We start from the raw sequence: 27055 nt of genomic DNA on the forward strand, positions 1-27055 counted from the left end.
GTCCATAGATTTAAACGTTAATCAAAAGCGTCATCATAGAAACACCCAGAATAATGTTTGAATGATCAGATATCTGGGCACATATTTGCATCTCCTTAAACCTTACTTAATCTCCAAATAAAGGCAATAATAAGGTCACACTTCCAGCTAACATTTTACAACTATCTTGTGTACAATGGAAAACACAATAACCCTCTCCTCAGAAGAGGCTTCAAAGTCCTTGAGTGATGTTTACTCTTTTCCTTGATATCCAGTAACTTAAATACTATGAAATAAATTTAATACATTATATGTTACATGATAAGGGGATAAGAGAGGGAAGAGAATAAAGATACTTGTTTTATACACACACACACACACACAAACATATTACTAATAAGATAACAAGGGAGAAATTCTCATGACAATTACAGTCTTCATGGCTATAGCTGGTCACATGGTCTCTTCACCACTGACCTTCAGGAATGTCCCAGAAAAGAGCTATAGTGTTGTAACTATCCGTATTGGGCAGAACCATCTGTAAACCAGGCCTGAGTCTTGTCTTTTCTGTCTACTGATCTTAGGGAACTCCCCATGAGGCCACAGATGCAGGCTGGGAGAGAGAAGGCGGTGTAGCAGGAGTGGGGACTGCAAGCATTTGGGTCACTTCTTCAGGGAACATATTTGTGCCCTCAGCGCCTGCTCAGTCCCAGTCTCATGTACGTCACTTCCGTTTGATGATGGAGTGTTGCTGTGCATTCACCTTTATGGAGGGCAAAGTACACCAACTTAAATATTAACCTTACCCCACAACACTATCATAGAAATACTCAGAATAGTGCTTGACCAAATATCTGGGTGCTCTGTGGTCCAGCCAAGTTGACACATAAAATTAGCCATCACAAAGTACATCAAACAACTGACAAATCAGAATAGGGACCATAGATTAAAATATTTTATCAATATTGAAGTTTCTGAATTTGATACCTATACTGAGGTTACTTAAGAGAATTTTTAAGAAAAACACACTGAAATACTAAGGTGTAAGGACGCGTGACGTGTGTGAACTACTCTGAATTAGATCAGAAAAAAATAAGTAATGTGTGTGTGTGTATGAGTGTATGAATAAGACAGGAAACAAATGTGGCAGAATGTTAAAAATTAGTGATTATGAATATGAGAGTTGTCTATTGTTTTTGCAGCTTTGGATTTTGAAATCATTTTAAAATAAAATAAAAAATTTAAATGTTCAGGGAGCATTATAAAAACAATTATGTTTAAGAGGCACAAATGATCTGTACCTTTTTACATGGCAACATAATTTTGCTCATACGCTTGTCATGATTGCTCAACTTGGCTTCAGGGGAATGGGTTACACACTTCACCTTTGAAATAAGAAAAGGAAGGATCACAGGGGAGCATGTTGCTATAGAGTTCTAGTGCCTGTAAGTCCCTCCAGAGCACTCCTGGACCTCTTTCTTCTAAATCACAGAATTGGGGTTGGAGCATGGCTGTGTTGAAGAAAACACAGTTGAAACTGAAGTAGAGGAAGGATAGGCCAAGACGGGATGAACTAAGTTTCTTTGGTTTCCAGTGTTCATGGCATTAAATTAGGTAGTTCATCATGAATTAAAATTAACATTTTTTAAAAGTTGGATTTTTCTTGAAAAACGAGTTCTGCAGCAGCCCTGTGAAAGTTTATAGCTGTAAGCACAAGTTATTGCAAACCGATATTTGATTCAAGGCTGCTACATTTGAGTGCTAATAGAAACCAAATTGACACTATGAGCAGCATGTAGCCTGGAAAATAGAAAACGGAAGGGTGTTGATAAAGTACTTTCTCACAGTAGAATTAATTGTAGAGGTGACAATAGAACTGCAGTGGAAAAGTGAGGTTATGACTTAGGAGGAACAAAGTGCTGTTGTATTTTCTTACATCAAATTGAAATCTGATCCTTGGGAATATTACTTGTGACTATTAAAAACTATGTTATATCTTGCATGGAAGATATAACTTAAAATATATCAACAAATACCAAAATAATTTTGGTAGCACTTTGGAAGCTGGAATGTTTGCCTTACTGTAATGGTTTAAGTTTTTGTCATTTATAAGATATCTAGTTTTTTGCTTGCCAGAATACTGAAGCATGTCTCCTATGGTAAATGAAGGTAGAGTGAAACTTAAGAATAAGGAAAGCCTGCTGAGTGTAAATAATGAGGTTCTATTTGTCTAATCTAGATTTAGGTTCGAAGCATGATTGTCTTTAAACTGTTAGGCAGTCAATGATTTATAAACTAACACTAAGGGAACTAGCTTTTGAAAACAAGTCTTCTAAAAGTTTCTGTGCAGTCATTTTGATGTGCTATATTGTTCTTTAAATTATCTGTTACTTCACCTTTTTGTGCGTGTTAAGTTCAGTCACATGACATGGCCAGGAGATGAAGTATTGAATTAACTGTTCTTTTAAAGCTGTATGTTTTAAAATGATTGTGAATTTTTTAAATAATCTGACTACAGTAAAATTTTTATTTTCCATTGGCCATCTTCATTTGGAAATTCCACAGACATTTCACATACTTATTTTTTAATTCATAAAATTTATGTTAACCAAACTTATACATACCCACACTCACAAAGCTGCATGTTAAGTAGTGATGTGCGGTTAAATCACATGCTCTTCCAGCAAGGACAGAAAAACTTCTGACACTTAAGAATAATGCATTCGGGCTTCCCTGGTGGCGCCTTGGTTGAGAATCTGCCTGCTAATGCAGGGGACACGGGTTCAAGCCCTGGTCTGGGAAGATCCCACATGCCGCGGAGCAACTAGGCCCGTGAGCCACAACTACTGAGCCTGCGCGTCTGGAGCCTGTGCTTCGTAACAAGAGAGGCCACGATAGTGAGAGGCCCGCGCACCGCAATGAAGAGTGGCCCCCGCTTGCTGCAACTAGAGAAAGCCCTCGCACAGAAATGAAGACCCAACACAGTCAAAAATAAATAATAAAATAAAAATAAATTTAAAAAAATAATGCATTCATAAACAAATAGTCTATTTCTATAAAATTTAAGAACAAGGTGCTTAGATGATGTAGTATAAGATGTATCAAAAATGTGTGCATTTTGAAAAATGCCTTAGAAGCTTTATATTGCTGTTTAGAAATACGGGACTTTTCTAAAAAGTAAGCATTAACTTTGATAAGTAAATACATTTGTGCAAAACAATAACCAAAAAAGCATTAAGAAAATCCATGTTGAATCTGAAAGTTTCTTCTTTATAATATTCATGTTTAAACATATTTTCATCATTCTTACTTTATGACCCTAATTTTTTTAAATTGAGGTATAATTTACATACAATAAAATTTGCTCTTCTTGGTGTACATTTCTGGGTTTTGACAAATGAATATGGTTCATGTGCACCATTTTGAAAATTGATCTTTTTTATTTATTTATTTTATTTATTTATTTTTGGCTGTGTTGGGTCTTAGCTGCTGCCCACGGGCTTTCTCCAGTTGCGGCGAGCAGCGGCTACTCTTCGTTGCGGTGTGTGTGCCTCTCATTGCAGTGGCCTTTCCCCTTGCGGAGCACGGGCTCCAGGTGCGCGGGCCTCAGCAGTTGTGGCACGAGGGCTCAGTAGTTGTGGCTCACGGGCTCCAGAGCACAGGCTCAGTAGTTGTGGCGCACGGGGCTCAGTTGCTCCACGGCATGTGGGATCCTCCCGGGACCAGGGATCGAACCTGTGTCCCCTGCATTGGCAGGCGGATTCCCAACCACTGCTCCACCAGGGAAGTCCCGAAAATTGATCTTAACTTGTGTTTTACTCCGAGTGCTTTATGATCTCATGGTCACTTAAGGATTATCAATTTGAATTTTAAAGATTGCACAGTAGCTATTTTAGTAATTTCAGTGTTTTCACTTTGTGCTTAGTAGTATTGGTGAATAACATATTGAGGAATTTACTTTTTCCCCTCTTCCCCTAGTTCCAGTGCCTTAGTGTAGCCTTTATCGTTTCTGTCCTTGACTACTGCATCAACCTGTGTGTTGGTTTTGCCGCCTTCCATGGGATTCCTTTATAATTCATCTTACCCACTGCTGCTGCTGCTGGGCTTTCTAAGGTACAGAACTGTATCTTAATCTTCTGCTTAAAATCTTTCATTGGCTCCCCATCGCCTTTATAACAAAATACATGCTTTTTAAAATCAGAGTCTTCCATGAATTCGTTCCTGCCTTGTGTCTTAATGGGCCTTCTTTCTCCTTCCTTTGCCTGCATTTGCCCATCTGTTCTCTTTGCCGATTCCCAGATACGCCATGTTCTCTGTCTTCTTGGTAAGCTTCTGTGTGCTGTCCATCAGTGTCCGACTCCCCCAAACCTTCAGTTGAGGGGAGATGCTCTCACGTGCTCTTCTGGTACCCTTCCTACCTCGTACCACTCTGCTAGTGCTGGCACCCTGGGCTGCTTCACCTGCCTGAGTGCCTCCTCTGGACCCTGTGCTGCTTGACATCAGAGAGTATGTCTGCTTGCCAGGGCTTTTGCACAGTATTGTCTACAAGTAAGCATTCAGAATGTTTCTTCAGTTAGTGGACTATATATGTATCAATATATGTAGGCTATGATGACTACATAAAACCTACAAAATAAGTAAGGAGAAGAAAAATGTATTATCACTGCAGTGGGCACCAGAATTCCTTGTATGGAGGTAACTGCCGTGGAGGCATCGCGTTGTTGTCAGGCTGTGTTACGGCTGTGAGTCTGAATGTTAGCTGGGACTGAGAGGTCCAAAGTGGAGGAAGCTGGACTTCCCTGGTGGCGCAGTGGTTAAGAATCCGCCTGCCAATGCAGGGGACATGGGTTCAAGCCCTGGTCCGGGAAGATACCACATGCCGTGGAGCAACTAAGCCCGTGCGCCACAACTACTGAGCCTGCGCTCTAGAGCCCGTGAGCCACAACTACTGAGCCCACGTGCCACGACTACTGAAGCCCATGCACCTAGAGCCCGTGCTCTACAAAAAGAGAAGCCACTGCAATTAGAAGCCCGCGCACCGCAACGAAGAGTAGCCCCTGCTCGCTGCAACTAGAGAAAGCCCACGCGCAGCAAGAAAGACCCAATGCAGCCAAAAATAAATAAATAAATTAAAAACCACCACCACCAACAAAACAAAGTGGAGGAAGTTGCTTGGCAGGAAACAAGGGGACAGATTTGTTGGTTTTGTTCCTAATGAGGAAGGAGAGAGAAAAGAGGAAAAAAGTCAGAAAAAGGATGTGAGGCCGGGTAATAGGTGAGATAAAGACCTCCCCTGATGATGGAGCATGGAGAAAGATTAAAGATGTTCCCACTTCCAGTTTCCTTTATAGTGTTGCCATGCTTGCTGCCCCTCTGCCTTTCTCCAGAAATCTTCACTCAAGTCTCTTGTGCTAAGGAATGCTTTTTGCATGTGTTTGGGTTTTGCCTTTGTCTTCTGTAGAACTCAGAGAAGGACCCAAGTCTTGTTTGGGTGGGTGCAGCACAGAACAGAGATGATCCTGAGTACCTCAGAGGGAGCTGAGGATTACCACTTAGGACTTGATGGAAACCTTGGGAGAGGAGAGGCTTTGGACTTGCACAGGCCTTGTCTCTGCAGGATTTGAGTCCATCAGTCTGGATTCTAAGGAGCTGGCAAGACCCAGCTGATAACCAGGATACATCCACAACAGGAAAAGACTGGAAATGAACACAAAATGAGAGTAGCTAGTATTAGGATGGTGGGGTTACAGTTGACCCCATCCCTGAGACTTTCTCTGTTACAGGTCATAATAAAAGTTTTAAAAAGAGGAAAATGTCCACAATGTCGTGATGTGATCTTTTTCACACTGGCACTTGGAAATTAGAGGTTAATGTTGATTTCTTTACTATTGAAGGTGCTGGAAAGGGGAAGGTGAAACTAATAATTGAGGAATAGGGAATTTGGACCGGGACTAAAACTCCTTCCTTTACCAAAAACAGGAACTTTTTCATTAACTCGTTAGGCTTTGTTTCTCTCTTTCTCTTTTTTTTTTTTAATTGATGAGTTAATGTCTCAAATGGGAAAAAAAATCGGTTAAGTACCTGAAAATTGGCAAGGTTTTGTGTAGACATTAAGTTTTAGCAATTGATAGTATTCTGTAGATCATAGATTTATAATAAATTATGGCTTCATTTTATCAGTTTCAGCTGCAGCAGGCTATAAGGTTCTCTACTTCCTATTGCATTCACAACTAAATCTCACAATGTTGCTTTTTATAATTGTTCTTTTCTTCTGAAACGAAAAAAAGTCAGAAAACCATTGACAGGGTCACAGTATACTACCTCTGTGTCTTATATGTATTGCTGTTAATTAAGTGTTCCTTGTTGGTGGCAAATAGGATTCAATGTTGGATCATTATGCTATTTGTGTTTTCTCTTCATGCTCTGATTTCATGCATATAGTTCTACTTATAATCACAAAAGACTGATGTAAACCCCAGTGACATGTTACCAACTTACAATGGGCAATGCAAATCAACAAGTACATGAAACATCTGTGTTTGCTTGATTAGTGCATTTTTCTTTTTGGGTAAGGGTATCAAGTGAAAATTGGGTTGCTTGGTAAGCATGGAGTTAGAAAAAAAGGGAGTTGGTTGTGTATTCTAATAGCTAAAGACAGAAAGGCTCAGGAGCATGATACAGCCATCTCCAGGATAGGGGTGTTCCTACCTAGGGAACCTGGTGTTTGAAGCTGTTGATTAGGTTATTCCCAGGAAAGTGCTAGAAACACACTGCCCAATTTGGCATTCTATTTTTTAGTTTTCATTTTGTCCAGTCTGTCTTTTGTTGTGCATTCTTTTTTTTTTTTTTTTTTTTTAGGATTTTCTTATTTATTTATTTATTTATTTATTTTTGGCTGTGTTGGGTCTTCGGTTCGTGCGAGGGCTTTCTCCAGTTGCGGCAAGCGGGGGCCACTCTTCATCGCGGTGCGGGGACCGCTCTTCATCGCGGTGCGCGGGCCTTTCTCTATCGCGGCCCCTCCCGTCGCGGGGCACAGGCTCCAGACGCGCAGGCTCAGCAATTGTGGCTCACGGGCCCAGCTGCTCCGTGGCATGTGGGATCTTCCCAGACCAGGGCTCGAACCCGTGTCCCCTGCATTAGCAGGCAGATTCTCAACCACTGCGCCACCAGGGAAGCCCTTGTTGTGCATTCTTTAAATATTTTAGTTCTTTTGATTAGGATATTTCAAATCCTTCTACCCGGCTTACGGTGATTTTTCTTAGACCTCACTTCAGCCTCTGTTGTATATTTTAGCCAGGCTGATTTGTGAGGCATTTTACTCTTGTTTCAATGCACTGCTTCTCTGGCAGTCTCTTTGGAGACCATTTGTGTCCATTAGAAAGGCTATATGTAATCTTTTTTTTAAACCTTAACGCCTTGACATACCCTTATCCTTCTCTCTGTCCTTTAATCCTTTTGTCCAAGATCCTATTATTTATCACTTTCTGAAGGATCTGCTTCCTTAGAAACCATCCCTCCCACCTCCACTCTTTCCAGCCTTTCCCTTATTCCCTTTGTTCATCTCACTCATCTGCCTTCTAAGTTGGAAAAAAGTTTCATATGATTCTTCCCCATTTCCTCTATTTCTTCCCTTTATATGCCCATTTCTTGAACAAAATTATCTGTTTCCATTGCTTTTAAGGATATTATTTTGTTTCTCCATCCCCACCTTCGCACCCTGACGTCACTGTGTAGACTTGAGGCTCGGGTTTTGTGTATTCATACAACTACAATTCAGGAACAGCCAAATGGAAGGGATTTGTAGGGCTGGGTATTTGGCGTGAGGGAGGCGCTGAGAACTGTGGAACTTTCTTAACCTCTTAGGGAGCACCACCATCCCAGCACCTCTATGTGTGCACCAGCCCAGAACCTCTCTGAACCCCAAGTCCTGTTGTTTAGGGGTTTTTATGGAGGTTTCTTTACGAGGCATGATAGATTGAATAATGACCATTGGTGATTAACTCAATCTCCAACCCCTCTTCCCTCCCCAGAGGTGGGAGGAAGGAGGGCAAGAGGGTGGGGCTGAAAGTCCTTGGTTTGTAGCAACCAGCCCCCATCCTGAAGCTGTCTAGCGGCCCCCAGCCACCAGTCATCTCATTAGCTTACAAGAGACTCTTACCACTCTGGAGATTCCTAAGCTTTTAGGACTGAGACCAAATATATATATTTATCATTGTATGCAGTGTGACTTCATTGATGATCAATTTTTTATTGACATTCTGTCTTTCCTTGGATTCTATACATTGTTAGTTTTCTAACCATTTCTCTGGCTCTTCTTCTTGCATCCTAACTGCTGGTCATCATCAAGACTTGCCCTTCTTTTTGTGGTTTCCTGAATGGTTTTCTTCTGAAAGCTTTAGCCATTGCCCCTTCTAATAACCTTGTGCATTGTAGGGGAGGAAAAAAATACTTTTTTCTCTACCCTTCTAAATTCTCAACTTGGATCCCTATGATAAAAGACAGATTAATGAGAGAAAAGTATATAAATTTATTTCATGTAAGTTTTATGTTACATGGGAGGCTTCATAAGGAAATAAAGACCTGGAGTAATGGTTAAACCCGAGCTTTTTAATATTAGGTTTGATGAAGAATGGAGCGTCATGGGAAAAGGGTATGGGTAGTAAACTGGGGGAAACTTAGCAAGTCCTGTTTGTTCAGATTCCTCTCTGTGTCCCCTGTCTTCAAAAATAAGGATGCTCCTTTCCTCTGAATATAGGGAGGGCCCCTTGCACGTGAGGGTTTTGTGACATGCTTCAGGGGAAGGTCAGAAAGTCCTTCTTGTATGTGCTCTTTCTCAAGTTCCTTCAGCTTAAAATATTCAGTATACCAAGGTACTATATCTTGGGGTAGCATGTCCTGATCCCCATCAGCGTGCTATCTCTGCAGAACTTTAGTTCCTTCTCTAGAACTGCCCACACTACAGCCCTTTGGGGATGTCATGCCATCGCTTCAAAATCAGTGTTGAAACCCCAAAACTTCCCCTTTCAACTTTCCCTTTTAACTTCCCCTTTCAACAAAATTCTGCAGTAACACTACCATTCACCAGACTTTCACTTCTTGTACTTTAGATATGGGGTCAATGGGGGAAAATGGAACAGAAGTTCAGTTAGTTTATCTTTGAAAGTGGGGACCCTCTCCTGTTTGCTTTTGCAGTCTCAGCATCCAAGTCAGGTGTTCAGCGAATGTTTCTTGAACTGAGTATTTCAGTGATTCTTAAGTTCATTATTTTCTCTTCCTTCTAGTTTCTACTTGGACCAGATCCTCATTAGCGCACATCTAGTTTATTGCAATAACCTCACCAGCTTTTCGTATTAGTCTTTCCTTGCTTCTATCTGCATGACACACTATTGCCAGGGTAATTTTCCTAAAACCTTACCTTCATCTTGTCAAGAGCCATTATTGCTTATGGATTCAATTAAAACTAATTAGTCTGGCAGTCCAGGTTTGGAATCATCTCATTTCATGTACCTATTTTATGTAATATTTTTACTGTTTTCCCCACATTTTTCTTATAGCTAAAGAGAACAGTCCACTTTTTCTCTGCTAGCAAAATACTTATTCCTACTTTGCTTTTGCCCCACCTCTTCTTCTGGTCCAGAATTTCCCAGCCATTCTGTCATCTTTGCCAGTTCCAATCCTGTGCTTGTTAGCAGAAGACCTAACACTTAGTTCAGGTGTTAGTAGGCACTGGTAAATGTTTCTTAAATGAGTGAATGAGGACCAGTATTCTCAATGAGGTTGTCTGATAACTTCACATGATAATGATATTCCCCTTAATGTCCACCGACTCCATAATTTTTTCTATTAAATTACATTTTCTCAGCTTATTGCAAATTTAATAAGTAGCTAATTCATTGAATAAAATCTGGTATATGAGTGCCTTAGTCATATACCAAGAAACCTACTTGAAATGGCTTCAGAAGCATTATTCTCTTTATTTCTACTTAAGACCTTTTAAATTAAGGCTTTTCTTAGCTTTAACATAAGTGAATCACTGGATCTAATGAAATGATTTCAGCACATGCTCTGTGCAATTACATTTGTACAGCTTAGCAGAAACTATGGCAACAGAATAAAAAATGTGTTGTTACTGATTGTTTTCCTCCGTAAGAGTGGGAAGTTCCAAGTTAAATATCTCACAACCTAAAAAAAAAATTATAGATAATGTGTGTTACAAATTATGTTTGGTAATAGAATTACCTAGAAAGTTGGGATAAGAAGCCGTTTAGCAATCATATGTTTATGGCTAAGATCTTAGAAAAATATGCCAAGGATTAACAAGAGTTATCTTTCAGTGGTGGGACTATGGGAGATTTTCAAGGTCTACTTTAGGACTATTTATATTGTCTATCTTCTTAAACTGTGAACCTGGATTATTTCATGATAAAAAACAACAGAAGAGCTATTTAAATTTGGGAGAAAAGACAGTTATCTTTTTTGTCTAAATTTATTATTTGAAAAGTTATGTCAGTCAAAGTTTCCCACAGTGCACATAACCATATTAATATTATAGGAGGAGCTGAAGGAATCCAGTTATAGTGTAAAGAACCAAGTATTTTATATTCGTTGTATAATATAAGATTTTTCCTTTAAGAACTGTTAACCAAACTGTTTTCTAAAGGGAGTCATTTAAATATTGGAATTTATTAGAGTTTTGGCAAACATATTTTTTGAAATCCTTTGACTTCTTGTAAAGGGCTTAGTTAAATTCAGTCTTAAAAGTGATTTCCTAACTAGGGAGTATACATTATAAGAAGATAATAACACTAATCCAGAAGGGAAGGATTTTCAATGGGATAGTTCCTAATTTTTTTTTTTATTTGGGTATAGTTGTATTACAATGTTGTGTTAATTTCTACTGTACAGTGAAGTGAATCAGCCATATGTATACATATATCCCCTCTTTTTTGGATTCCTTCCCATTTAGGTCACCACAGAGCACTAAGTAGAGTTCCCTGTGCTATACAGCAGGTTCTCATTAGTTATCTATTTTATACATATCAGTGTATATATGTCAGTCCCAATCTCCCAATTCATCTCACCCCACCTTTCCCCCCTTGGTGTCCATACGTTTGTTCTCTACATCTGTGTCTCTTTCTGCCTTGCAAACAGGTTCATCTGTACCATTTTTCTAGATTCCACATATATGTGTTAATATACAGTATTTGTTTTTCTCTTTCTGACTTACTTCACTCTGTATTGACAGTTACGAGATCCACCATGTCTCTACAAATGACCCAGTTTTGTTCCTTTTTATGGCTGACTAATATTCCATTGTATATATGTACCACATCTTCTTTATCCATTTGTCTGTCGATGGGCATTTAGGTTGCTTCCATGACCTGGCTATTGTAAATAGTGCTGTAGTGAACATTGGGGTGCATGTGTCTTTTTGAATTATGGTCTTTCTCTGGGTATATGCCCAGTAGTGGGATTGCTGGGCCATGTGGTAAATCTATTTTTAGTTTTTTAAGGAACCTCCATATTGTTCTCCATAGTGGCTGTATCAATTTACATTCCCACCAACAGTGCAAGAAGGTTCCCTTTTCTCCACACCCTCTCCAGCATTTATTGTTTGTAGATTTTTTGATGATGACCATTCTGACTGGTGTGAGGTGATACTTCATTGTAGTTTTGATTTGCATTTCTCTAATAGTAATGTTGAACAGCTTTTCATGTGCCTTTTGGCCATCTGTATGTCTTCTTTGGAGAAATGTCTATTTAGGTCTTCTGCCCATTTTTTGATTGGGTTGTTTGTTTTTTTGATATTGAGCTGCATGGGCTGTTTGTATATTTTAGAGATGAATCCCTTGTGCAAGTATATTCTCCCATTCTGCGGGTTGTCTTTTCGTCTTGTTTATGGTTTTCTTTGCTGTGCAAAAGCTTTTAAGTTTCATTAGGTCCCATTTGTTTATTTTTGTTTTTATTTCCATTTCTCTAGGAGGTGGGTCAAAAAAGATCTTGCTGTGATATATGTCAAAGAGTGTTCTTCCTATGTTTTCCTCTAAGAGTTTTATAACGTCTGGTCTTACATTTAGGTCTTTAATCCATTTGAATTCATTTTTGTGTATGGTGTTAGGAAGTGTTCTAATTTCATTCTGTTACATGTAGCTATCCAGTTTTCCCAGCACCACTTATTGAAGAGACTGTCTTTTCTCCATTGTATATCCTTGCCTCCTTTGTCATAGATTAGTTGACCATAGGTGTATGGGTTTATCTCTGGGCTTTCTATCCTGTTCTCCATTGATCTATATTTCTGTTTTTGTGCCAGTACCATACTGTCTTGATTACTGTAGCTTTTTGGTATAGTCTGAAGTCAGGGAGCCTGATTCCTCCAGCTCCATTTTTATTTCTCAAGATTGCTTTGGCTATTCGGGATCTTTTGTGTCTCCATACAAATTTTAAGATTTTTTGTTCTACTTCTGTGAAAAATGCCATTGGTAATTTGCTAGGGATTGCATTGAATCTGTAGATTGCTTTGGGTAGTATAGTCATTTTCACAATGTTGATTCTCCCAGTCCAAGAACATGGTATATCTCTCCATCTGTTTGTCCTAATATTTTAATAAGAAAAAAACTGGTTAAAATTGCTTTGTGAAAGCATCAAAACTGTTCATACCTATCCTTTCTAAGTGATTAAACTTAGTATTATATTAGTGTAAAAAATCTTTAAATGCTTTTGATGAGAGGAGACTGTCTAAGCTGATTAATAATAGAGATAGGCCTAAAGTAGACCTTGAAAAGTTTAAAAATGTTTATTGTTTTAGTCCAACTTTACTAATATTTAATAACTCATATGATGTGGGCATCAAAATAGATGCCAGATATAAACAACTGATATGGTCATACTATGTACCAGCTAAGTAGCTCTAGTCTACGTTTTTAAAGTTTGTTGATATTCTTTGTTATTTTTTATATATTTGTGAAGAGTTTTCATAGGCACTGTTTCTGTGGGAAGAAGTTAATTCTTTAGTTAGGATTTAGGGACTGAGTATGGGGTTTTGGTGCCATTAAGCTATTGTAGCCAAAAATCCAGAAATGCCCAAACTCTGTGCAGTCAAAATTACTCTTATCCCTCAGGAGTCACGAGGGAATGGTCTTCAAGGAACAGTAGCTGGTGGGACTCAGTACCATGCTGGTAAAAGCTGAGTAAGCTTCCAACACGACAATGTGGAATGCTTCTTTTTTTTTTCTTTTTAAGGTAAAATAAATATTTATTTGTACTATTCTTTTTTTTTTAATTTTAAAAAATTTAAAAAAATTTTTTGTATTATTCTTAATTGATCTAATAGACAACAGTTTGTCCAAATTAATAATAGTAACAAAGTATTGGGTGATTATAGCATATGGTTAAGTGGCTGACAGTAATGTTATAAGGGACAAGAAGGAGAAGTTGGAAACACTAGGTTAGAAAATACCTGCTTCTTAGTAAGTCAGACAGAGAAAGACAAATATCATATGATATCGCTTATATGTGGAATCTAAAAAAAGGGTACAAATGAACTTATTTACAAAACAGAAGTAGAGTCACAGATGTAGAAAACAAACTTACGGTTACCAGCGGATAAGGGTGGGGAGGGATAAATTGGGAGACTGGGATTGACATACACACACTACTATATATAAAATAGATAACTAATAAGGACCTACTGTATAGCACAGGGAACTCTACTCAATACTCTGTAATGACCTATCTGGGAATAGAATGTAAAAAAGAGTAGATATATGTATATGTATAACTGATTCACTTTGCTGTACACCTGAAACTAGCGAAACATTGTAAATCAACTGTACTCCAATAAAAACTTTTTAAAAAACCCAAAAACCTGCTCCTTAAAAGCCGCATTGGTGCACGCAGTTCAGGCTTAAGGCCTAAGTGAGGTCTCCTACTTCACTCCCAACCCTATCTAATCATAATCTTGGGACCAGCATGTTGAGGTGTGTGAGTTAGAAGGTTTAGAGGGGAGAGCAAACTAGTGAGTGAACACCAGGTCCCAAGAGAACCTCCAAACCACTATATGTAGTGAAGGGAGGCATGCAAAAGAATGGCCATTTGCTCGCAGGGGATCAGGCCAGGCCAGAAATTTGAGGCAAAACATCAGACCTTGGGTGGAGACTGTTCTTAACACAGAGACTCTACTTACTACTGACTGTCTCCAATCAGAATTTTGGACTCTTGAATAATTAGGTTAGTAACCTCTTTTTATCTTTGGGGAGAACTAGACAGAGGGTAGGGCAGAAGCATGCCTGACACAGGAAAAAGAGCTTCTACAGCTACAGTAAGTACCATCTCCTTTCGTGTTTGAGGAAAGGCAATGGACAGTTCTCCCTCTCTCATACAGGCCTGTATGAGAACAGTACAGGCCTGTTTCTTTTTCTTTTCTTTTTTTAAATTTATTTATTTTTGGCTGCATTGGGTCTTTGTTGCTGCGCGCGGGCTTTCTCTAGTTGCAGCAAGCGGGGGCTACTCTTTGTTGCAGTGCGTGGACTTCTCATTGCGGTGGCTTCTTTTGTTGCAGAGCATGGGCTCTAGGCACACAGGCTTCAGTAGTCGTGGTGCGTGGGCTCAGTAGTTGTGGCGCATGGGCTTAGTTGCTCTGCGGCATGTGGGATCTTCCCGAACCAGGGCTCGAACCCATGTCCCCTGCATTGACAGGCGGATTCTTAACCACTGCGCCACCAGGGAAGCCCCAGGACTATTTCTGGTACAGTCTGGTCCCAGGCATCCAGGTAGCTCCAAACCATCTGATCAATATCATTTTGGACTTTACCAAGGCAGGTGAATGACTCAGAAATACAGCCTTCTGTAAGTGGCTGATGTTTATTGCACTTCTAGGATGAAATAAAGTGTGTAAATATTTTAAGTCTTGTTCTAATAAATGTTAGTAGTGTTGCTGGGAAGTTTGAGCCCTTGCTCTTAGGTTAACAATTTAATTAAGAGAAATGTAGTTTATTTTTAGACTTTCATGCTCAAAGACTTCTAATTACAATGAAAGATAATAATAGAGAAATGAGAACCATTTTGACTCCTAGACTCACATGCTTGAATATATGTTTGTCATTGCTTGGATTCTGTATAACATCGTATTTACCATGTGCTTAAATGTGTCTTTTCATTAACACAATGAAAAAAATCTTTTAATTAACAAATACTCCCCCATGCCTAAATATGATAGAGCTTCCTAAAGATTTGCTTCGATATGTGTGATCACTTAACTTTGTCTAACAGATATTATGTAAAAGAAAGAATCATATGGCTATTAAGTTCAAGATCCTTGAGATGGGCCTATGTCATATCACCTTTAAAATTTTATTTGCCCTTTGAAGTTAACTTCCTAGGGCAGTAGTTGAAGTGAAAAGCAGAAACTACTATTATAATGTTGACTGTAGGAAGACTTTTGCTTCCTGTAATGTCAGAATAAGACCTCCTACTGGAGAATTACTTTGCAGAAAACAACTATAAAAACTGAACTTAATAGAAAAAGCAATGTTTAAGGCACTTGAGAGTGAACAGAAGCAGATAGACTCTTATGGGGAGTACACAGTTGGAGGAGAGGAGGAAGGAATCATTGCCTTTTCACTAATTTTAGTTTCTGGTTAAGTACAGGCCATATTCTTTGGACTCTGGTAAAAAAACAATAGTCTCTCTGGTCAGAGAAACTGGAAAACTAAAGTCATAGAACCTTGGCTACTGAAGATAGTGAAGGAATTCCAGAAGGAGAAGAGCCTTAGAAGAGGGAGAGTCCTCAAATTTTGTGTTCAAAATTTGTACATACACCTCTGACTGACTTCTGAACCATGCATGAGTACAACAGACTCAGAACTCAGCTAAATACAAAAGAAATCTGAACTGGCCTAGAGCTGCCTTCTAAGAAACAGATTTGTAATTCAAGTCAAGCCAGGCCAAGCCAAGATATTTGCCTGCTAAAACAAAAGAAACAACTCTTGTTGGAGAAAGAATAACAATCTAGAATTTTCACAATTAACATTTAAGGGTTAATGTTCAGGGTACAATCCAAAATTACCCTAAGTATGAAGAATCAAGAAAATGTAATATATCCCAGGAGGAAATAAAAACAACTGAATCCCAGCCTGAGATGAATGAGATATTGGCAATAGCAGACAAGAATTTTAAAGCAGCTCTTACAGTATCCTCAATGAAATAAAACGACATGCTTTCAGTGAATGAAAAAAATAAGAAATCTTATCAGATAAATAGAAACAGTGAAAAAGAACCACATGGAAGTTCTAGAAATGAAAAATACAATTTGAAATTTAAAAATCCACTGGATGGATTTAACAATTGAATAGAGATGCCAGAAGGAAAAGTAAGTGAACTTGAAGATGGAACAATGGAAATCAACTAATGTGAAGAACAGAGAGAAAACATATTAGAAAAAAACGAATAGGGTATCAGGGACCTCTTAGGTAGTATCAAACAATCCAACATACATGCAATTGGAATCTAAGAAGGTGAGGAGAGAGAATGGGATAGAACAAATATTTGAAAAGTTAAGGCAAAAATTCCCCAAATTTGATGAAAAACAGAAACTTACAGATGTAAGATACTCAGTGAATGCCAGGCTGAATGAACCCAAAGAAGTCCACATCAAGACACATCATGGCTGGAAGCAACCTAAATGTCCATTGACAGAGGAATGGACAAAGAAGATGTGGTACATATATACAATGGAGTATTACTCCGCCATAAAAAAGAATGAAATAATGCCATTTGCAGTAACATGATGGACCTCTAGATAGCCATACTGAGTGAAGTAAGTGAGACAGAGGGACAAATATCATATGATATCACTTATATGTGGAATCTTAAAAAACGGTACAAATGAACTTATTTACAAAACACAAATAGAGTTACAGATGTAGAAAACAATCTTATGGTTATCAGGGGGGAAGGGGGGAGGGATAAAAATGGAAGGTTGGGATTGACATACACACACTACTGTATATAAAATAGATAACTAATAAGGACCTACTGTATAGCACAGGGAACTCTACTCAATACTTGGTAATGACCTATATGGGAAAAGAATCTAAAAAAGAGTGGATATGTATATATGTATAACTGATTCACTTTGAGGTACAGCAAAAAGTAACACAACATTGTAAATCAACTGTACTCCAATAAAAATTTTAAAAAGAAAAGAAAAAGAAAAAAAGACACATCATGGCAAAACCGTTGAAAGCCAAAGATAAAGAGCAATGTTGAAAGCAGTAAGAGAAAAATAACACATTTCAGACAGAAGAGCAGTAATCCACGTAATGACTGACCTTATGTCATAAACCAAGAGGGTGGAAGAACATGTTTAAAGTGCTGGAAGAAAGGAGAAAAAAAAGCCTGGATATTTTCCTTTGATTCTATATCAAAGGAAAATATCCTTCAAGAGTGAAGATGACTCTGGAATTAGACAGTGGTGACGATGGCACAACCTTATGAACATACTAAAAAACATTGAATTATATACTTTAAAAGGATGAATTTATGGTATGTTAATTATATCTCAATAGAAAATTTAGATAAAGGTAAAAGAATGACTCTTTCAGATAAAACTAAGAAAATTCATCACCCGTACTACAGAAATGTCAAAGGATATTCTTCAAGGTTGAAGAAAAGTGATACCAGATAGAATTTTGGATCCTTGGAAAAGAAAGATCATCAGAAATGATAAGTATCTGGAGAAGTGCAAAAGTCTGTCTCTGTCTTTCTTCTTTATTTCTTTATAAAATGTATCATATAGGCAAAACTCATAACATTGTCTGTGAAGTTTATAACATATATAGAAGATATAAATCCCATATAATGTATGATGGCTATACCAGGAAGGATGATTGCAAGGTTTCTATATTTTATGTGAAATGGTACTTTTTTTAACTGTAAGAGGACTGTGAATAGAGATGTATATTGTACTCCTTAGAGCAACAACTACACAAATAATGCAGAGAAGAAGAGTTAAATTATGAGTGTGAAAATTGAAATTAAATTCTAAAAAACATTCAAGTATTTTTTTTAGAAGTCAGGAAAGTAGGAACGTGGGACCAAACAACAGAAATGGTAGACCCAAATCCAACCATACCAATAATTATATTAGATTGTTAATAGGTTAAACTATTAATCTAGTAGTTTAGATGAAAATAAATGTTTATAATTAAACACTCTAGACAAAAATCCTAGCAGGGTTTCTTGCATAGAAATTGAAAACCTAATTCTAAAATTTATAACAAAACACAAGACAATCTTGAAAAAGAAGATCAAGATGGGAAGATTTATATTACCTGATTTCAAGACTTATGATAACCAAGGCAGTGAGCTACTGGCATAAGGCTACACATAGACCATTGGTACAGAAAAGAGAGTTCTGAAAGAAACCCATACTTATATGGTCAATTGATTTTTGACAAATGAGCTAACATAAATCAATGGTAAAAAAAATAGAGGGTTTCTTTTTTTTTTTTTTTTTTTTTGTTAAATGGTATTGGAACAACTAGATACCTGTATGAGAAAAAAAAGAACCTTGATCCTTACCTCACATTATACAAGAAAGTTAACTCAAATTGGATCATAGACTTAAATGTAAGAACTAAAACTATTAAATTTCTAGAAGAACATTTTAGAAAATATCTTTGGGACTTTGGGTAGCCAATGATTTCTTAGAATCCAAAAAGCATAGACTGTAAAAAAAAAATAATGGACTTCATCAAAAATTTTAAAATTTGCTTTTAAAAAGACAAAATTAAGAAAATAAAAAGCCAAGCTATAGAATGGAGAATACATTTGCAAAACATATGTCTGCCAAAGTACTTTTATTTAAAATATGTGAAGAACTCTTACAACTCAGCAGTTAAGACACAAACAACGCTATAAAAAATGGACAAAAGATTTGAACAGACAATTCCCACACACACAAAAATACGAATGACTAATAGACCCATGAAAAGATGTTCAACATGTCATCAAGAAAATGCAAATTAAAAGGACATTGAGAATGTAGAAAATTTGAATCAACAACAACAACAACAAAACCCCTCCTGTAACTAATAAGAGATTACAGCTTTATTACAGTTTTAAGACACAAGGTTGATAACCAAAAGTCAATCGCTTCCCTACCTACCAGCAATGAACAAGTGGAATTTGAAATTAAAAACACAGTGCCATTTAAATTTGCACACACCCCCCCCCAAATGCAATACTTAGGTATAAATCTAACAAAATATGTGCAAGATCTATATGAGGAAACTACAAAACTCTGTTGAAGGATACTAAAGAAGAACTAAATAAACGGAGAGATATTCCATGTTCATGGATAGAAAGACTCAATATTGTTGAGATGTCAGTTCTTCCCAACTTGGTCTACAGATTTGATCTACAGATTCAGTGCAGTCCCAATCCAATCCAAGTACATTATTTTGTGAGGATCAAAAACTGATTCTAAAGTTTACATGGTTAGGCAGAAGACCCAGAATAGCCAACACAATATTAAAGGAGAAGAATCGTCAGGAGACTGACACTACCCACTACTGTAAGACTTACTATCAAGCTATAGTAATTAAGAAAGTGTGTTATTGAGGACAGAATAGACAGGAACAGGCTGGAGAGCCCAGAAATAGACCTACATAAATATAGTCAAGTGATTTTTGACAAAGGAACAAAGAATATAGTGGAACAAAGATAGTCTTTTCAACAAATGATGCTGGAACAACTGGACATCTACATGCAAAATATTGAATCTAGGAACAGACCTTACATCCTTCACAAAAATTAACTCAAAGTATATTACAGACCTAAATGTAAAACATAAAACTATAAGTCCTAGAAGATAACATAGAGAAAGCCTAGATGACCTTGGGTATGGTGATGACTTTTTAGGTACACCACCAGAGGCATGATCCATGAAAGAAAGAATTGATAAGCTGTACTTTATCAAAATTACTAAAATTCAAAAATTCTGCTCTGCAAAAGACAATGTCAAGAGACTGAGAAGACAAGTCACATACTGGAAGAAAATATTTACAAAAGACATTATCTGATAAATGACTTGTCCAGAATATACAAAGACCTCTTAAAACTCAACAATAAGAAAATAAACAACTTGATTGAAAAAAATGGGCCAATAACTTTGGCAGACACCTCACCAACAAAAATACACAGATGGCAAATGAGCATATGAAAAGATATTCCACATCATATGTTGTCAAGGAAATGCCAATTAAAACAACAGTGGGATACCATTACACAACTATTAGAATGGCCAAAATTCAGAACGCTGATAAAACCAAATGTTAGTGAGGATGTAGAGCAACAGGAACTCTCATTTACTGTTGGTGTAAACGCAGAGTTGATACAGCCACTTTGGAAGACGGTTTGGTAGTTACTTATAAAACTAAACGTACTCTTACAATATGACCCAGCAGTTGTGCTCTTTGATATTTACCCAAAGGAGTTGAAGACTCGTGTCCACACAAAAACCTGCACAGAGGATTTTTAGGGCAGTAACTACTCTGAATGATATAAATACTACAATGGTGGATTCATTTGTCCAAACCCATAGAATGTACAACACCAAGAGTGAACCCTAATGTAAGCTATGAACTTTGGGTGAAAAACCCTATTGCATCTGCTTGGGCCTCAACTGAGGTTAAGACAAGACAGGGTAAACCAAAAGAGTACATTTTGTCAAGCTTCATCTTTGGTCCCTTACCCCAAAGTGAATCATTGACCTGGGTGAGCTGCACTGGGCCACAGGGGCCCTTTGCCCTAAGCAGATACTACCCTCTAAGCTTGTTCACTGGAATCTAACCATTCTTAATCAAGGAAAGGCCAGGAAAGATAAATTCTTGGAGAAACTCGAGGTGGATAAAGTGTGTTTTTATAAGCCTAGGGCTAAATTCTTTTCAAGCCCAGAATTCCTAGGACCTGGGGTTTGAGGTATGAGGGAGTGAAGACCCTCTCCCAAGCTCCACCTTAACTCACCAGCCACCTGGTAACAATCTTGATAGAAAAGCAATACAAAGAGTAAATAAACTCGTCCACAGCTAAGGCCAAGAGAGGAGATTCCAAAGAGTACATACCTTGAAGAAAGCAGAGCTAACCTCCTCCTCCTGGGGGAACCTTTACCACTGTGACCACTCCTCCCCCAAATACCGAAGGCATCAGTGCTGTTCTTCTTGAGCTCTGTCAATTCCTTCTCCCCAGGATTGGAGGTTGGGGAAGGCTTGAGCTCCCTTTGCAGACAAAGTGTTAATTTATGGCAGAAACCAAATAATAGCGGTAGTAGATTATGAACAAAAGCAGGCCTTCACAGATTATCTGAACAATCTTAGTGAATGATCAGGCTTTCCGGGATGGTATGCTTTGTAGAACCAAGTATAATTAATCTGTGGCCTCTTTTAATTTCCTATGAGAATAATTCTATGGTTAGTGTAGAAAGGCTGAAGTGGCTGTGTATCAAAAGATAGTTTCTTATCTTCCTAGTCCAGCTGCAAATATAGATATGGGAGAAATAGTATTTGGACAATGCTTTTGGAAAGCTGGGCCTATACACATCTCATAGTAAATAAAAGATGACTCCTAACAGCGAGAAACAGGATTGATAATTTTTAACATGTGACTCTTTAATAATGTCTTAAACTTCAAAAATCTTGCACAGTAAAATAACAGAATTTAACATTCAATTAGAGCCAAATCATTATTTCAAAAGTGATGGTTTCCTGTGAGCTTCACTTTTACTATAACCTGCTTGACATACTACAGGAGGATATGCTATTGTGTGTTTACTTTAAGATACTACCTATGTTTTTGGTATTTGTTTTAGATTTATATTGAAACCAGTGTGAGCTTGAGGCATGGGCCATGTACACTGATTTGTTCCCACTATGAAATTATGCATGAATAGTCAAACTCTTAGGAACTGAAAGTAGAATGGTGGTTCTCAGGAGCTTGGAAGAGAGGGAAAAGAGGAATTGTTCAATGGAGTTTGTTTTGCAAGGTGAAAAAATTCTAGAGATCTGTTGTAAACAAGGTACCTATAGTTAACACTACTGTATTGATGCTTAAAAATGGTTAAGATGGTAAATTTTGTGTTATGTGTTTTTAACCACAATTAAAAATATTTTTTAAAGTTATGTTTAGTTAAACTTCAGAAAGACACTGAAATTACTTATCCCCCTGAAACTTTTAATTCTGGAAGTTTTTAGTTGGGTCTAATTTTCTTAAAATTGTAGTCCCAAAGCATTAATTTATTTACAAACACTAATAATATTATTGGAACACAGCAAACACTATGTGAATTAAGCTCATATAATCCTCATCACAACCCAATGAGGTAGGTATTATTTTATTATGTGCCATTTTATTATGAACATTTTCAAATGTAATACAGAGAATTTGAAAGAGTTGTATGCTGAATATCCTTCCACTCACTATCTAGATTCTGCAGTTAACATTTTGTTGTATTTTCTTTATCACATATCTGTCCATACCTATATGTGTCCATCAATCCATCTTTTTATTCGGTTGGCCAAAAGATGCCTTCGGTTTTTAAGCAAAAATAAAAGACACATTTTTTATTTTCACCAAGAACTTTATTGAACAACATATCCACCCTCTTGTTCCACTACCTTCTGCCATTTTTCAGGCAACTTCATAATTCCATCTTCCCAAAACTTTTTATCTTTTTGAGCAAGGAACTGTTCTAGATGCTTTTTACAGTCTTCCAGGGAATTGAAATTTTTCCCATTAAGATAATTTTGGGGCTTCCCTGGTGGCGCAGTGGTTGGGAGTCCGCCTGCCAATGCAGGGGACGCGGGTTCGAGCCCTGGTCTGGGAAGATCCCACATGCCATGGAGCGGCTGGGCCCGTGGGCCACAATTGCTGAGCCTGCGCGTCTGGAGCCTGTGCTCTGCAACAAGAGAGGCCGCGATAGTGAGAGGCCCGCGCACCGCGATGAAGAGTGGCCCCCGCTTGCTGCAACTAGAGAAAGCCCTCGCACAGAAACGAAGACCCAACACAGCCAAAAATAAATAAATAAATAAATTTATAAAAAAAAAAAATAGATGTATGGTCTTCAGTGAGGATGGATGTCTCAATCTTTGGAAAGAGTGAATAAAAAAAAAAACCCATCTTTAGGAAAGATGGCTATTTAAAAAAAAAAAAAAAAAAGATAATTTTGTAAAGACCGAAATAAATGGAAATCCGAAGGTGCAATGTCTGATGAATACGGCGGATGAATCAGAACTTCCCAGCCAAGCTGTAACAGTTTTTGCCTGGTCATCAAAGAAACACGTGGTCTTGCATTATCCTGATGGAAGATTATGCGTTTTCTGTTGACTAATTCTGGACGCTTTTTGTCGAGTGCCACTTTCAGTTGGTCTAACTGGGAGCAGTACTTGTTGGAATTAATCGTTTGGTTTTCCGAAAGGAGCTCATAATAGAGGACTCCCTTCCAATCCCACCATATACACAACATCACCTTCTTTGGATGAAGACCGGCCTTTGGTGTGGTTTGTGGTGGTTCATTTCTCTTGCCCCACGATCTGTTCCGTTCCACATTATTGTACAGTATCCACTTTTCATTGCCCATCACAACTGTTTTAAAAACAGAACGTTTTCATTACATTTAAGTAGAGAATCGCATGCGGAAATACGGGCAAGAAGGTTTTTTTCGCTTAACTTATGTGGAACCCAAAAATCAAAGCGATGAATATAACCAAGCTGGTGCAAATGATTTTCAGTGCTCAGTTTGGATATTTTGAGTATGTTGGCGATCTCCCACATGCTATAATGTTGACTGCTCTCAGTCAGTGTCTCAATTTGATCGTTACCAACTTCAACTAATCTACCCAACCGTGGAGCATCATCCAGCGAGAAATCTCCAGCACGAAACTTCACAAACAATTTTTGACACGTTTGACCAGTCACAGCACCTTTTCCATACACTGCACAAATCTTTTTTTGTGTGTTTCAGTTGCGTTTTTACCTTTCTTGAAATAATAAAGCATAATATGCTGAAAATGTTGCTTTTTTCTTCCATCTTCAATATTAAAATGGCTACACAAAAATTCACCAATTTTGACGTCTTTTTTTAAATGCACGCTGATATGACAGCTGTCACGTACAATCTAACAAAACTGTTTTGAATGAAGTTAAACAGAACTAAGTGCTACTAGAGCCATCTTACGGAAAAAAACGAACGAACCTTTCGGCCAACCCAATAAAAATACATTTCAAAGTAAATTGTAGACACCAGTATGCTTTGAGGGTAGGAATTTTTATTATCCCCATTTTACACTACAGGGATATGAAACATAGAGAAGTTAAGTAATTTATTCACGGTCACAGAGCTTTTAAGTGGTAGAGCTAGGATTTGGACCAAGCCTTTCTTAATCATTTCTTTCTTATCACAGAATGCTGGTTCACACAATATGAATAGGTTATTACCATAAAAAGTAATTCATAGTCCAATAAATTTGTCAAATATAAGTATCGCAATCTTGAAGCTCCACATGCATATTTTTATGGTGCAGGATCTGTGAGGTTCAGCGTTGAAGAAACTTGTTAAACCTTGTTTAAGCTAACTATTTCCAAATTTATTCAACCAGAACACTCTTTCCCCACCTTCCCCCCAAACATAACATCTATTAACATCTCATAGGATAGGATCAGAATTCATTGGAATATGCTCTGGAAAATGCTCATTTATAAGGTATCCTAATTTTGTTTATTTGCTACAGAATATGTCTTTTAAGAGTTTATATTTTTAAACGTAGTCCTCGAATTTTAGAGCTGGCAGAGATCTTAGCATTCACTGAGACCAGTGCTTTCACCTCAAAGATGAGGGAACTGAGATGCAGGGTGGTCAGGTAACCAGTGCAGGCTACATCCTGTTCAAGGGCTTAGTGACAGAAATGGGAGTGGAGCCCAGCCTAGAACCTGGGAATGGCATCTATAGTCAGTAAATATTTGTTGAATAAATGAATGCATCGTCTAAATCTGTCCAATTTTCTCTCTACTACATATCTATCTACATGTTAGAATTTGTGTTCATTTTCAGATTATCTGGTCAGTAGAGAGTCTTTATTTTTAAAGACTTTAGACTCAGACTTTTAGAGAGTCTTTATTTTAATAAAGTAGAGCACTTTATTTTTATGTTAACCTTTGGTACAAATGTTATATAGTTACTAAATTCTAAAAGAAAAGTTTTATTGTGGGACTTCCCTGGTGGCCCAGTGGGTAAGACTCTGCACTGCCAATGCAGGGGGCTCGGGTTCGATCCCTGGTCAGGGAACTAGATCCCGCATGCATGCCACAACTAAGAGTTCACATGCCACAACTAAGAAATCTGCATGCCGCAACTAAGAACTCTGCATGCCACAACTAAGAGTCCACATGCTGCAATGAAGATCCCACGTGCTGCAACTAAGACCCGGTGCAGCCCCCCCAGAAAAATTTTTTTAAAAAACCCACAAAAACAAAAAACAAATCAGTAATTTTAAAAAACATTTAAATAAAAAAAGTTTTATCGTAGTATGTAACATACAGAAAATTACACAAAACATAGCTGTACATTTTAACGAATAATTATAAAGTGAATCCTGGTTTAACCACCCAACTCAAGAAATAAAACACTGCTGGTACCTCAGAAGCCCCTGTGGGCCCCCTCCTATTGCTTATCCCCTTAATTATTTATTTTTTCTCTTTCTTTTTTAGCTAATTTAACAGGACATGCAGAGAAGGTGGGGATTGAAAATTTCGAGCTCCTAAAGGTCCTAGGAACTGGAGGTAAGTCTTAATTCTTTTTTTTTTTCCAGGAAAAAAAGTACTTGATATCCTTATGACAAAGGATTTATAGCCCCAATACAGAAATCAATTAATCTTTAAAAAGCATAAGGAATCCAATAGGAGAACTAAGAATGTGAACAAAGCATTCATAGAAGAAATACAAAAGGCAAAATTTAAAGGAATTGGTAAGGATCAAGAAAAACCAATCTCTCTTACCCTGCTGTTGGGAATGTAAATTAATTCAGTTTTTACACAGGACACAATATTTTTAAAAAACCACTAACATTTATGGAGAGCTTGTTACTTGCCAACTACTCTGTGAAGTGCTTTATACTGATTGATTCAGTCAGTCCTCGCTCAATTTTATTGACAGTCCATGCTCATCATTTTTAATAATGAAAAATTCAAGACTCTTGGAAACCTAATGACATGAATTTGGTTAAATGAACATGCATCTGTATGTTCTATTATCTGTGCAATAGGATTGAAATGATCTGTATTTACTAACATTTTTTTTAAATGTTAGCTGTTACTGTTATTAGTTGGTCTTTTTTTTTAATTTTTAAAGATTTATTTATTTTATTTTTATTTTTGGCTGTGTTGGGTCTCCGTTTCTGTGCGAGGGCTTTCTCTAGTTGTGGCAAGTGGGGGCCACTCTTCATCGCGGTGCGCGGGCCTCTCACTATCACGGCCTCTCTTGTTGCGGAGCACAGGCTCCAGACGCGCAGGCTCAGTAGTTGTGGCTCACAGGCCTAGTTGCTCCGTGGCATGTGGGATCTTCCCAGACCAGGGCTCGAACCCGTGTCCCCTGCATTGGCAGGCAGATTCTCAACCACTGCGCCACCAGGGAAGCCCTTACTAACATTTTTGAAAGATCTCCATTATGTAATAAATTTGAGAAAAGACTATAGAAGAGAATGTACAATGTACCATTTCCATAGTATAAAAATTGTGTGAATAAATGTCTACATGTAAATATATAGAAAAATCTCTGATCTGTGCACCAAAATGATAACAGTGTGGCTGTCCCTGGGTGGTGAGATGTTAGATGATCTTGATATTCTGCTTTATACTTCTTTGTGCCTTCTGAATTTTTGCTATCACTGTTCTCACTGCTCTAAAGTCAGGGATTCATGGGCATATGACTTGTGCAGGTGCAGAGATCCCTGCAGTAGAAGAGCCTCACTTTTGGTTTAATGCTCTGCTTTCACTGTTCTGAAATTTTAAATATTTCATGAACAAGGCA

General features: G+C 37.8%; 1 protein-coding gene and 1 non-coding gene across 2 annotated transcripts in view; both read left to right on the forward strand.

The window, feature by feature from the left end:
* The window catches only part of RPS6KA5 (ribosomal protein S6 kinase A5), a 186888-nt gene that overhangs the window by 38746 nt on the left and 121087 nt on the right, over window positions 1–27055 (forward strand). Inside the window, exon 2 of the mRNA XM_007180869.3 lies at window positions 25738–25809. Within this exon, the coding sequence (XP_007180931.1) occupies window positions 25738–25809 (72 nt within the window). The remainder of the gene's footprint in view (window positions 1–25737; window positions 25810–27055) is intronic.
* TRNAG-GCC (transfer RNA glycine (anticodon GCC)) lies at window positions 25243–25315 on the forward strand. Its single transcript has one exon. It is a non-coding gene; the product is annotated as a tRNA-Gly (tRNA).

This window comes from Balaenoptera acutorostrata, chromosome 3, assembly GCF_949987535.1.
Source record: "Balaenoptera acutorostrata chromosome 3, mBalAcu1.1, whole genome shotgun sequence".
NCBI lineage: Eukaryota > Metazoa > Chordata > Mammalia > Artiodactyla > Balaenopteridae > Balaenoptera > Balaenoptera acutorostrata.